This window comes from Spea bombifrons, chromosome 5 (genome assembly GCF_027358695.1).
Source record: "Spea bombifrons isolate aSpeBom1 chromosome 5, aSpeBom1.2.pri, whole genome shotgun sequence".
Classification (NCBI taxonomy): Eukaryota; Metazoa; Chordata; class Amphibia; order Anura; family Pelobatidae; genus Spea; species Spea bombifrons.
In genome coordinates, this window is record NC_071091.1 from 31,544,563 (window position 1) to 31,559,608 (window position 15,046).

The 15,046-nt window shown below is 38.3% G+C and overlaps 1 protein-coding gene across 1 annotated transcript in view; it reads left to right on the forward strand.

Annotated features, from left to right (window-relative positions):
* ELMO1 (engulfment and cell motility 1) overlaps window positions 1–15,046 on the forward strand; it is a 160,767-nt gene that overhangs the window by 69,876 nt on the left and 75,845 nt on the right. Inside the window, exon 15 of the mRNA XM_053468334.1 lies at window positions 207–315. Within this exon, the coding sequence (XP_053324309.1) occupies window positions 207–315 (109 nt within the window). The remainder of the gene's footprint in view (window positions 1–206; window positions 316–15,046) is intronic.

The window sequence follows — 15,046 nt, forward strand, 5'->3', positions numbered from 1 at the left end:
TCAATGTAGCCAAAAGTGAACATTGCTTTACTGATCCCTGGAAAAATAAATCTGAGTAATAACGGTCCCTTAGGTGTACAGTAAATAAGTGGTGGCAGATCCTATCCTGGATATCTAAAGGATAGGTATGACTGCCCTGTAAATGAACTTGAAGTATTGTTGTGATTGTGTCTAAATGGTTCTTTATGAGCTGTTTTTAATTCCAGATTGTCCTGGAAAATAGCAGTCGAGAAGATAAACATGAGTGTCCTTTTGGTCGAAGTAGTATTGAGCTTACCAAGATGCTGTGTGAAATCCTCAAAGTCGGAGAGCTGCGTAAGTTTACATTAATATTTGTTCTCTGACATTTATATGCTTATCCGCTTGACTCTTTTATTTCTGCCCATATTCCCTTTTTGGTCTTGTAACTTGGGATGTCCTATGTTTATATAAGTTAAATATAGTTTTTTAACCATTCTCATTTAAAAACCTAGAAACCTAATCTAAAAGCATATAAGAACCATTCTGTCCATCTAGTCTTGCTGTAAAAACCTCAAATTATATGATCTTTGGTCTTTTCTTATTAAAAAGCCACCACTTTACTAACCTGTACCACTTCAGTACAAGTACTTTTTTTGTTATATCAAATCTATATAGCACAGATTCTAATATATACAGTGGATATAAAAAGTCTACACACCCCTGTTAAAATGCTAGGTTCGTGTGATGTTAAAGAATGAGACAAAGATAAATCCTGTCAGAACTTTTTCCACCTTTAATGTGACCTATAACATGAACAATTCAATTGCAAAACAAGCTGAAATCTTTGGGGGAGGGGGGTTATAAAAACTCATAATAACCTGGTTGCATAAGTGGGCACACCCTCTTAGAACTGGGGCTGTGGCTGTGTTCAGAATTAACCAATCACATTCAAACTCATGTTAAATTGAAGTCATTACACAAAAGCACGTGGGAAAATGTGTTATGGTCTGATGAAACCAAGGTTGAACTTTTTGGCCATAATTCCAAAAGGTATGTTTGGCGCAAAAACTACACTTCACCCAAAGAACACCATACCCAGAGTGAAGCATGGTGGTAGCAGCATCATGCTTTGGGGCTGTTTTTCTTCAGCTGGAACCAGGGCCTTAGGGTTGAAGGAATTATGAACCGTTCCAAATACCAGGCAATTTTGGCGCAAAACCTTCAGGCGTCCGTTAGGAAGTTGAAGTTGAAGAGGAAGTTTACCTTTCAGCACAACGACCCAAAGAACAAATCCAAATGGCTTCACCAGAAGAAGATTAACATTTTGGAATGGCCCAGACCTGAATCCAATTGAACATCTGTGGGGTAATTTGAAGAGGCCTATGCACAGGAGATGTCCTCGCAATCTGACAGATTTGGAGCGCTTTTGCAAAGAAGAGTGGGCATATATTGCTATGTCAAGATGTGCCATGCTAATAGTCTCCTACCCAAAAAGATTGCTGTAATAAAATCAAAAGGTGCTTCAACAAAGTAATGGTTTAAGGGTGTGCACACTTATGCAACCAGGTTCACGTTATAGGTCACATTAAAGGTGGAAAAAGTTCTGACATGATTTATCTTCTCATTCTTTAAAATCACAAGAACCCGGCATTTTAACAGGGGTTTGTAGACTTTTTATATCCACTGTGTGTGTGTGTATGTATGTATGTATGTATGTATATATGTGTGTGTATATATATATATACTTTGTTTTGTAAATTATTCAACCGTGCATATGAGCCACAAGCTCCAAGAAACATCACAGAAACAAAAACGATTTTAAATGAATTAATTTATACATTAAAGACTGCTAAATCCCTACTAATCAAATCATTGTTGAAGCTGGTGAGAATAATGCGAATGTATTTTGGGTATTGTGTTCTCTTTTATTAGGTTTCTGGTCCATTAACTATTGTTGGTAATAAGTCATATGTATATGCTACCTGTTGAATTTCTTTAGTGCCTCAACAGTTTTGAGAGTTACTCTTAAATGCCTTGGGCTGCTTCAGTTAATCGGATATTCAATAGTTGAATTAATTTAATAATGCCTTAAGAAAGCTGTGATCTTCATGAAACTATTACTTATCCTTGTTCTAGAAGAATATAATATTTAGGCTGCAAATGTTATCATTTTTATAGTGCACTGAAGTACGACGACAATAATAGAAATTGAAACTATAATGTCCACTCTACCTGTAGTCCCACTACTTTAAAACTCCTTATGAATCAGAGGTTCTGGAATTTAGTGACTAGTTGCGTGAAACTAAAATGAACTTGGTAAAGCTTAAGGACTGTGCGAACTGCAAAACTGTTATTTGTGTTCTTTTTATGTTCCCAATTTAGATATATTTTTACACAGATGTATTTCTTGCAAAAATAACACGTTGTTTATAGTCGGGATGTATTGATCAGTAAAGTTATAGAAAGAACGCTCACACTTGAGAGTTTAAATTTGGGACAATAAAATATTTATTAAGCTTAAAGGGAAAGTTTGGTCCTCAAATTTGTTTTTGTGTAGACGCCATTGATTTTTACTACATTAATTTCATTGCATGCATCTTTAAGATATTGGTGTTAGAAAATGAGACTTCTGTCTTTATTGAAATCAGAAAGAATGCTTCCTGTACACGCACCGCAGTGCTCCCACTGAAGTACATGAGAGCTGAGCTTCAAAGCCAGTAGCAGGATATAATTGCATGTATGATATCTCACCCCTTGACCTACGGCTCTAAGTCGTGGTACTTGCCGGTTTCATCCTCTTTGCTATCCCTTTCTACTCCCCTGCTTCAACCCTTACCTTCTGCTGCCTGATGTCCATTCAAGACCTCATTTGCAGATGGAGACAAGGGAGGTTCCAAATGAGCTGAATTATAGATGTGTTCTCTAGTCACATTAAGCAGGGTGCTTCGGGTACATGGCACCCAGGTAACCGAGACCTAGACAGGCCCCAAAACGAGAGTTCCTCTTATCCAAAATGTGCACCCAGGCACCACTAGCCCTAATCTTACCCCTGTCTCTAGACTAGGGAGTTTTACTAACTGAGAGGGCGTTGGATAAGTGGAACAGAATTTTATGTTTTGTAACATTTTATACATATAGAAAATATTTACCATTTTGTGGAATGATGTTGGGTGTTCTGCGCTCAATGAGTATAAGTGTAACACAAAGACCACGGAAGCATTTCTAGAAAATATCACAGATTGCTGTGTTTTGTCTGCGCTTCCTAATTAAGCATGCCTTAGAATGCACTGTGAATTTAAGCATATAATTGAGATTGTTTGCAAACAGAATCCGTTTAGCTTGTGTTTTGTGTATGTTTTCCCTTTGCCAGTTATCCAAAATGTTTGTTTTTTTATTTTAATTATGTTTTAATTTGGTTGCCATTTTGAGAATATACTTATATAGCTTAAAACAAGATATCGTTTCGTCATCTGCTCATCAAGCAAACTTCTCCCTAACATCTGAGGCATTTTGAATTGAGCAAGCATACAATGGAATTAGTATGTGCCAATAAACTAATTTAGCGTAGGAATATTTTATGCAATTTGCTTTTTACATGATGTACATATGAATTTATTATTTTATAGTCTATATAGTAAAAATGTATTTGCTAGAATTAAGACCACTGTAGAGTTGTGGTTAGCGTTTACAAAGTTAAAATCCAATTTCCATTGGCATTGCTATGCAATTTTTGTTTATCTATCTATTATAGACTCCAGATGGGAAAAGGGGTTTTAACGAAGACTTGCTAGAAATATGAAATAACTACATATTTAAAAATGCAAGTTAAATGTTGCAGAAGTACAGAGAAAACTGCTTTAATCATCTTATGCTGAAATTTGCATGTTAATCAGGAATTTGAGGAAGTATTATGCAAATTGCATCTGGTGCAGGATGGAATATTAATTCCTACATCCTCCAAGGATAATGACAGGAAGCCGCTATGTAAACTAGGAAGGTGTGCTTTTAGCTCGTGATTTAAAGGTTCATAATTTCCACTTACTTGACATGTTTGAGCTCAATTGCTGAGTAAGTATGGGAGTTTTTAATGAAGTCTCCGGGGTCCTCAAATAAGGCTGTAGCACGTTGTAGTTTTGCAAAAAGAATTGGTAAACTACTGTTCCTTATCTCTGTCCACGCTCTAGTATCTATTTATAGAAACCGGTATAAGGGCTTCTAATTAAGATATGCCAGAAGACATGCTGAAATGACATTGCACAGAATCATAATGCTATGCATGTTTTAGAATTTTTGCCTCTCCTGATGTTTAAAGAGAGTTATCTCTACCTGTTATGGGGGATTATTTTTCCATTTTGAGATGTTTTATGAGAGATCCCTTTAAATGATCACGGTGCCAACGTTGCAAATGCATTGAAGGTTCAGCAGTACACATCTCCTGCCTTGTTATATACTCCCATTTAGCTCCAGCTGGCTTGGTGAATGAAGCTGGAGGGGTCTAATGAGACCCCTGCATGTCTGAAGAGTGTTGCCATTGGCAACCTAGTGGTTTCCCACAACTTTGAGGAGGAGGGGAGCTGCAGCTACTCCCTAAGGTGAGCATTATTATTATTTTTTTTTTTAATAATGCACACAAAGTAATTTACATTCTCCTTTTTGATGAGGCTTTAAGAGTGCTTTAAAAAAGACATATTAATATTTTATTTTTATCATTTAACAAAATGCAAAATGAGTGAACAGAACCAAAAAATTAAATCAAATAAATATTTGACGTGACCACGCTTTGGCTTCAAAACAGCATCAATTCTTCTAGGCACACTTGCACAAAAGTCAGGGATTTTGTATGTATGATTAAACAGGTTATACTAACCAGGTGCTTATAATCATTAATTTAATGTGTAGGTTGAAACACAATCATTAACTGAAACAGAAACAGCTGTGTAGGAGGAATAAAACTGGGTGAGGAACTTGCTCACAGGGTGAGGTTTAATGTCAAAAGTCATACTCCTTGGGAAGACTGAGCACAAGAAGACGCAATGTAGTTATACTGCATCAGCAAGGTTCTCAGGTAGAAATTGCAAGGCACAAGGAAGCAGGCGGTGTTGAGGAACGTAGATGGAGTGGTTGGCCAAGGAAACTTAGTGCAGTAGATGAAATACACATCATGCTTACTTCCCTTGCAATTCAGAAGATGTCCAGCAGTGCCATCAGCTCAGCATTGGCAGAAAATAGTGGCACCATGGTTCACCCATCTACTGTCAAAGAATTCTGGTCAGAAATAGTCTTCATGGAAGACTTGCACCCAAAAATCCAAACCTCCGATGAAGAAATAAGGCCAGTCGACTTAACTATACACGAAAACACAGGAACTGGGCTGTGGACTATAAGTCATAATTTTAAATATTTGGCTTTAGCAGAAGGCATTTTGTTGGCCAAAGTGATGGAGTGCAGTACAAGGATGTTTTCAGGCAACAATGAAGCATGGTGGAGGTTCCTTGCATGTTTGGGTCTGCATTTCTGCAAATAAAGTTTGCGATTCAGTCAGAATTAATGGTTTCCACTTAGGGGTGTACTCTCTTTTGTTGCCAAGGTTTAGACATTAATGGAAGTGTGTTAAGTTATATTTGAGGGGACAGCAAATTTACAAGTTATACAGGCTGTACACTCACTACTTTACTTCTTTCTTCAGTGTTGTCACATGAAAAGATATAATAATATATTTACAAAAATGTGAGGGGTGTACTCACTTTTGTGAGATACTGTGTGTGTGTGTGTATATATATATATATATATATATATATATATAATATTATATAATGTGTGTGTATATACATATATTTGTTACAAAATACTAAGTGAATCCACCCCTGTGCCTCCCACTCCTTGCGGATCTCTTTCTTTAGACATATTCTTCAAAGGAGACAAGTCAGTAAAAATTCACTGTATTTCCCGCCACTGTTTAGCTGTCTGAATAAAAGATTCAAGGTAGAAGCTTCCAGCGGCTGATGCAGTGTCATTGAAACGCAGCTAATGACGCATCCTCTGTATGGAGACAAAAAGTAATGGTTGTTTGGTTGCCAAGAGTATTGATAGGTTAGAAAAGTGTTTCTTACACGCCTTCATTTACTGGTTCATTCTTTGTTAATTTAGGAGCAGTATTTTAAACCACATCTAATCTGGCAACATATGCAATGGTTATTACAAAGTTTTTGTTTTTTAAATTCTCCGCATAAACGTTTCTTTTATTTGTGGGAGCTACAAGCTGATACGTACGCATTCTGTGCTATTTTTACACATAGCGGCTGCGGTTCTTCCTTAACTTATTTTTGTTCCTACTGAGTAAACTCACCTTATAATGACAGCGTTCCATCCCATTAAAGTACTAAGTGTGGTTGTTCCGCTCTGTACCCCAGTGAAATCGCCTACAACCTGCCAGTCATTAGTATTCAGTGGTATTTGTACAGTATGAACAATGCCATAATTAGAATAAAGTGCTGGAAGCTTAGTTTGCTGTCCAGAAAACAACAGCAAATACATTTCTTGTGTTAACTGCTTGAGACTGAGAAGGCAGAACCAGCTACTTGTATTACAAGCCCTCTTGGTATATACGATGATAAACCTTGGATCTTTTTAATTAAATCCCCTTTTGATCTGAACAGCTTCTGATGGGAAGGGTCAAGTCTTCATATGGTGGAGCAAAGTGCTTCTTCACAGGTCAATTCTGTAATGTCAAGGTCGTGTCCCTGCCACTGTATTTGAGGAATTGCTTAAAATCACTTTGAAGAGCTCTATGGCCTCTTATCGGCGCCAGACATTCAATCCCATTTCATCCCTCTGTATTCAAAGTAGTTTCTTCATTGGTCTTGTGGTAGCCAATTAATCATGTTGGATAAGTACCGAATACAAGCTCCATTCAGTAAGGACTTTGTATTATCCTTTGCATATTAACATTAATGGATTTTATCATTGTTATTATTTTTACCACCTTCTGATGTAGTAACAAACAGTGTGGGTTATTATGAATCTTTTACTGGCATGGTTGATTATTTTTGGTTGTCACTCCGTAAGCATAGTGACTTGGGTTCAAATGTATTTCTGGATTTCTTTAAGCTGTTTTTTCTTTTTCTTTTATTAAAAACATCGACTAGCAAAATTTTGAAGTAATGACACAGCAACCGTTACGAAGGTATAGGTATGATGAAATAATTTCGATTTATATAGCACAATCCTATTCGTACAATGGGTAAACAGTATATTACAAGTAGTGCATCACTTACCAGTTTGGATTTACAGAAACAAGAGCAAAGGGCTCCACAGAACCAAGCTAATAATCTAAAGGTGGCACAATAATATTACTATGCCTTAACATCAACCTTTCTGCTAAGTTCACGCAGATCAAGGAAGGCCCACAGTCTTTTCAGCCCAATCTGTTCATAAACGGTATGCTCAAATCTATTTGGTGAAATTCCTGGGTCCAGCAGGAGGTGACCTTGCTATTTTTAAATATGTGCAAGATACGTTAAGTCAGCATGGGAACTTCCCATGGTAGGCTACCTGGAGCTATCCCCTGTCTCGGTGAGTGGCTTTTTGAGGGGTGAGGCTAGCCCCACATGATATTAAGTGGGCAGGGGGGAGGAAAGCAACTTGGCAGGTAATGGACATGGCCAAACCCCGCTCCCCTGCCTGGTGGGACAAAAGTGACACAGGAAAGCAATGTTTTCCCCTGGAGACTCCAGGTCCATCTCAGAGGTATCCAAGTTATCTGCTTCTAGCCACACCTTGATGGCCTCAAGCAGGCCAGGGATTCTCTGTATCTTCACATGAAAATGAGTAATGTAACCAATTAGGATGCCTGTGTTCAAGCTGCAGTATCCAAAAATAAAAAAACAGCAACATTTTTTCAGTACAACACCAGTAACTAGAATGAAACAAAGGCAACATGACCATATGATGGTTGCAGGAATGCAATAAGTATTGCATGTTATACTTGCAGCTGTTGCTATGCTTTAATCATCACTTTTTCAATTCCATTAAGTGTTTTTTTTTCTCTTAGAAGAACTGAAGAACAGAGATTATTTATTGTAGTTTTGTCTGATCCTTTCAAAAACATCTAGTTACTCACTTAATAAAGTAACCTTCCTTGATTTTAGGTTTCAAAAACACTACTCAAAAGGACAACCTGAGAGGCCCCTTAGAAACAAAAAAATATATTCCTGTGAGGACTTGTGTACTGGGCTTAGAGGTAAGGCCCGGACTAGCCATCTGGCATACTGGGCAAATTCAGTGTGCGCCCAGTTGCTGGATATGCCCTGCCACAGGCTACGTGGACCTACAAATGCTTAAGAGTTCCGGGGCTACCTTGTGATCGCCAGTCCAGCCTTGCTAGAGATCTTACTATTATGTAATGAAGCTATATAATCCCAATTAAGAGGTTTGACAAAGGTTGCTTCCAGGTATTAGAAAGTCCTCTTTTTTTACACTTTACATCACATAAATTATTGCATTTCTGGATTTCAGCATACCTGTTCATTTTTTATTCTTACTACATTATTTTTGTGTGTCATTTTATTGCACATCCCGCCATGGTCATCTTCCGGTGGTAATAAACATTTCAGCTACTGATATGCTATTACGAGATTGTGTAGCGCAACGCAATAAATTGAAAAGTGTTATGACTGTCACCTCAGTAGTTTAAGAACTTGCTGTGTAGGTGTTATTTTATCTTGAGGCTTTTTTTTTTCTAAACACAGGTTTTTGTGCTACATCCAAAGCACATACTGATTTTAGAGCATTATATAGAAACACCAAGGGGTCAGTTCAGATTTGAAGAACAAATACATTATTTATTTTCTTTGCATTCACTAACTCTACTAAAAGACAAATAAACCCAGGATATCAAAGGAAAAATAAAAACGTATTAGGTCCTGCGTGTCAGAAAACAGGTCTCTAATAATAATAATAATCCCTTTCCCATTAGAAAATGAAAACCCAGGAAAAAAGTAGAAATTTCTTATTTACGTATGTGTACCTCCTACCCTGCTGAATTTGAACACTTACATAAAATAATTCAGCATTAAAAACATCATTTCTAGTACTGTTCAATGTCCAAACTCTTAACAGAATTATTTAGATTAGATTTTCAGATTCAGTGTTTTGTATCCCAAAATGAATTATCATTTTTTTGCCAACATAATCAATTGTATTAAATGTTTCTTAAATTATGAATCGGTTTTATTTTTTGCTTCATACAATACAGCAGATGAGAACGTGTTGCTCATCACAAGTCAAGTTTGTCTTAAATTGGCATCATCAAGGCTAAAATAACCTCCATCCTGCTAAGGAATACAAGGTATTTTTAAATAAATCCATGACTCCCACACCAAAATTCTTTGACATACATTCATTATTTTTATTCGTTTGAAAATAGCTTTGATAGTGGATCTCAGCAGGGAATGCGTGGTAATGGTTCCCAAACCACCATCTGAAATTTGAATGCACTTAACTGCAGGATACTGCAATTAATTAAGTTTAGTTCTGCAGAAGCCTGATGAACCTGGAAATACTTCCCTTACTTATGCCTCGACTGGTTAATGGACAGACCAGTCAAATAACCAGAGGGCTGTTGCCCGATAGCACCTCATGTATGTGGTTTTATCGGTCACTAGCCTTAAAATGCCATTGCTGATTTTTTTGTCCCCTGTCTGGTTTGGATTCCAATATCATGTGATTGGGTGTATGATTTACATTATACTACATATCTATAACTAGTTTACTTTGACTTCAGAAAGATAAGTGATAAGGGGAGATGGTAAAAAACAAATGAAGAAAATGCTATAGGGGATAGATAGAGAGAAGGGAATGATAATGAGAAACAGGAGAGATGGGGAGAAAATGGAGAGATGGTTAAAAAAATAAATGGAGAAAGTGGGATATAATCAAAGAAAGAAATGGGGAAAAGAGGGAACAATATTGAAGGGGGGATAAAAATAAAGGGAGATATAGAGAGAAAGAGGGAGATATTGAGGAGGAGAAATCGGGACAAAGGGATAAAGAGGTAGTGATAAAGAGGGTGAGATTGAGAAAAAGGAGAGAGGGTAAAAAGGGTGAGTGATGAAGTGAAATATAAGGAAAGAGAATGTGAAATGGAAGAGATGAGATACAGAAAAAGAGGAGAGATAATGAAAAAAGGAGAAAGAAAGAGGAAGATAAACAAGGGTGAGGAGATAGAGACCTGAGGATAACAAAAAGGGGGGTGAAAGGAGAAAAAAAGAGGAGAGATAATGAGAAAGTAGAGCAAAGGGAAGTGGGAGAACTGAAGAGAAAAAGGAGAGATAGAGAAAATAGAGAGAGAAATAGAGTATGAGAGATAAAGAGAACGAGGGGAGATCATGAGAAGGAGGAGGATCAAAGAGAATGGCGATAAAGGGGGTAATGAGAAAGGGGAGAAACTGGCAGAAAAGGGAGAGTAGAAATTGTGAGAAAGGGGGGAGATGGTGTGTTTTGAAAGTGTTGGTGTTTCAGAGCAAGCAAGTGTGTGCATGGAAGGACAAGTGAAAGCCAGGATGTTTATGTGTAGGGGCCAGTGTGAAAATGCATGTATATGTATGTGTTTATGCTCAGGCATTTGTACGGATAGTGTATATATATAGCTATTCATTACTGTTTTGAGCCTAAATAATGTAGAATGAATAAATGGTGTATCTGAGCCAGGTCTAGAGTAGGACTGAGAGTAGACATCTGTGGGTGCAGTTTGGGTGCTCTGTAAATCCTGTATGTGCAATCAGAGTGCTGGGGCAAATCTTGTGGGCTCAATCTGGTTGCTGAGGAAATTCCTTGTGTGCAGTCTTGGTACAAGGGCAAGTTGTTATGTGTGCAATCTGGGTTCTAGTGCAGTTCTTTGTGGGCAATCTGGGGGCTGGGCGAGTCCTGTGGATGCAATCTAGGGGCTGGGCAATTCATATGTGCCATGTCTGGCTTTTGGAGTGTGCAACCAGTGATCTATGTCTGCAATTTGGCCGGGGGAGTCATGTGTATGATGTGTTCACATGACTCCATCCTCAAAAATCACACAATAAAACCACAAGAGAAAATCTACAAGAGAAAAACCACTATTATGGGAGATCAAATCAGTTTCTTCTTGTACTACGTTCCCACTTCAGCCCAATATTATGCACACAATCTTGCAAAGTAAAGGTCCTAATTATCATCCTTCGTTTTATTGCAGTCTGTGGGATTTGAAAACATTTATACCAGAAATTATCCCTATTAAAACATGAAAAGTGCAAGTTATAGGTCATTTTAACAAATAGTCCACCTAGTATCAAGTTATATTCTTGTAGCTTTGATGGGATTCCACATATCTGTGTAGATCCCTTGCTGTTTTGAGAAGTGTAATGAAGAAATCTATAATGAGGATATTTGAGACTTTTCTTGTTTCAGTAACGTAGCTAAAATCTGGATAGTATTATATTTTATCGCCTATCCCTCTTGACACTCCATTGATGGATGCAATGTGACAAATTGCCAGCACTAATGTCTTCATTTTCCCTCCACACTTCAATTGCCAGCAGGCAAATTCAAGGTCAGGTGTGAAACGTTTTCACATTGCTCTCGTAGCTCATCATTCTCTGTGGCTACAGGGGATCCCATAGGTGCAAATGTCAGGAGAAATGCCCTGTTTTCTCAATGAAAACGAATGGGCTAGCTGTTCATAGCTGACAGGCGGTAACGACCATTGGTGCAGAGTGTCTATATATACGATATTTGTGCCGTTAAGGTATGTTTACTAGCAATGTATTGAATAATTGCATTTTGTGTTTTAGCACTTTCTTTCCTGCACAAAAGATAATGCGTTCAATTAGTCACAAAATATTGAGCCCCTGGGATCAATGAGGTAAGATGCGTTGGTAAAAATGAATTCCTGAGTGACTCGTATCCCTTTATTAGGTTGTGTTTTTATTATATTATGGATATTAGTAAACAATAAACACGCATCCTTTGTTTACTCCCAGCAACTTAGTCAATGTGAAATCATTGTTAACGACAAGATACGTTTATGCAATTACAGTGTAAGGAATTAAACATTGCTTGAAGTATTTTATTTGACATATTTCCAATTTGCATACCTGGGAACTTCTGGGCTCCGGCTACCCGGAGCCTTCCCTTGCGGGACGCGGCCAGGACTGCACACTGATGTCGGCAGGCGGTCCCGCCGGCATTCCTTGCTCGTTCCTTGATATTTCTTGCAAGTATTCCATAAAACATTGTCAAATAAGCCAACATAGAGATGAAAACTACAATTATGGCTACTGGGAGGGCTGGGGCTGCACCCACCCACAATTCTTAACATTGTCACAGAATACTGTGTGTACTATTGTTTGTTCACCATTCTGGAAGGCTATAGGGGTGAACATGCTTAGTTTCCTGCAGTAGACCCTGTCATTTATGGGTTTTGTTTTTTTTTGAATAATGGTTCAAGTTTAAGCGCAGGGCTCTGTGCAGGACAGCCGTCACCATTGATTATCCCTTTGCGATGAATTGGACCACTGATCTGGAGCTGGGCCTAACCATAATACCTGGAAACTTTCTAAATAAGCTCTCCATGAGACCCTTTAAGTGTTAATCCTTTTAATAGCTCATCGGGAAGCTTCTCTGCATTTACTTGCCTAATTAATTAATCTAATTTAATGTAATTCCAGTCCACGTTAAAACCTTATTTAAAGGTACTCTTAGTGGGGTAACCTCCATTCAATCAATTATAGTAACAATAACATACTAGTAGCATAAGCACAATTTAGGAGCCTTATACAGTACGTGATTACAGCAGTGTAGAATAGTAAGAAATCGGTTCTAGGTTTTGTGACCCGGAAAACCTGCATCTTTAGCCTGAGACCCTGGGGCAGAATCCTGTGAAATCCCAGCTTATGGCCTGACATCAGTATCTGACTTTACTAATGCCTTTGTGGCTGAAATAAAGCAAATCACAGCAATGTTCCAACATCTAGTTGAAAGCCAGCCCAAAAGCATGGAGAAGAGCAGCAAAGGGAGGACCAACTCTATGTTAATGCTGTGATTTTGGAATGAGATGTTCGACAAACAGGTGTCCACATTCTTTTGGCAGTGAAGTGTATATAAATGAATAAAACAGACCAGAAATGTGCCGTTTTTTGTAGCCATGTGTTAAATTTTATATGCCCATGTTCTGTGTAGTCATGCAGAACAAATTGTATATCTCTTCGTATGAACCTTTTTCAAAGGCAGAGCTACCTGGCAAATGACAGAATTGCGAAAATTTTACCATTTTTTAGCATTTTTACCATTTTTGATTTTTTCAAATAATCGGATCAAAAAATAAATGTTAATTTTTCATTTATTTTAAATAATTTAATAAACAAACAGGATGTTAAAACAAACGGCAGAATAAAAAAAAAAGTTGAGAAAAATTTCTGCACGCCAGTTATGCACATTTGAGCCCAGGCTTGCCACACTGCCTCCCAGATATGCCACTGTGCCCTCCCCACATATGCCTTATACCCCCAGATATGCCACTCGGCCCTTCCGACATATGGCTTATATACCTATATGCCTTATACCCCCTGATATGCCACTGTGCCCCTGATATACCTTAAGCTGCCACTGTGCCCCCTGATATGCCTTATACCCCAATATGCCACTCTCCCCCCCAGATATGCCTTATATCCCCAGAAATGCCACTCTGCCCACCCCCAGATATGCTTTATACCCCCCCATATGCCATAGTGCCCCCAGATATGCCTTATACCCCTTATATGCCCCTCTGCTCCGGGTCTCTTGCAGCGCTGCGGCGGATCCTCCTCTCTGGCAGCCAGCAAACGTTGCGCAATGTGCGCAGACCACCTCCGCTGTGCTGGCTTCTATGCGCGCATCGCCCAGACACCCCTCACCAGCTGTCAGAGAGGAGGATCCGGGTCTCCTGCAGCGCTGCGGAGGATCTGGATCTTCGTGTTATTATCCGACCTCTATTTGAGGTCTGATTATAAAACGAGGGGTATTTTTCAGAGCATTTGCTCTGAAAAAACCCTCATCTTATAATCGATAAAATCGATTCAACTAATCAATAATGAAATTCGTTGGCATTGATTTTCATTATCGATTATTATGGATTAGTTGTTGCAGCCCTAGACCCATTATTATTTTTCACTATATGCACTTCTCATAAATGTAGATATATATATATATATATATATATAACAATACTTTAAAAAGTATTTGCCCTTTACCAGTTTCTTCTTCTTTTGCTTGTTTGTCAAATTTAAATGTTTCAGATTTTTGATAGTCTTTGATATAAGACTAAGACTACAGCAGTAAACAAATGCCACTTTTAAATAATAATTTATTAAAAAATCCTATATCACCCATGTGTAATTGCCCCCTAAACCTAATAACTAGCTGTGCCACCCTTGGCAGCTACACATTTTTAAGTCTTTCACATCTCTGTGGATAAATTTTGGCAAACTCATCCTGGAAGATATCCTTTAATTCAACCACATTGGAGGATCTCTAGCATGAACTGCATTTTTAAAGGCCATGTCACAGCATCTCAGTCGGATTCAGGTTAGGACTTTGACTGGGCCACTGCAAAACCTTTTTATATTGTTGCATATGTGCAAGGTGGACTTGCTTGTGTGCTTCAGACCATTGTCGTGCTGCATAACCCAACTGAGCTTGAGCTTTAGGTCATGAGCTAGTGGCTGGACATGCACCTTCAGAGCAGAAGAGAGCAGAATTCATGGTTCCATCAATTATGGCAAGCCACGCAGGTCCTTAAGCAGCAATCATCACACTACCACTATTGTGTTTGACTGTTAGATGTTTTTTAGTGTGAAATGCTGTATAAGCTTTACCCCAGATGTAATGGGACTCATGTCTTCCAAAAAAGTTCCACTTTTGACTCATCAGTCCATAGGATATTCCATCAGGCACAGAGAAGGCCTGGCTCACAATCTCTATTCCGGTTCATCCTAAAGGTGTTTGATGGGGATAAGGTCAGAGTGGTATGTGTATGTAATATACTGTATATATTAAAGCACCTGAAGAAAAAGAAAAACAG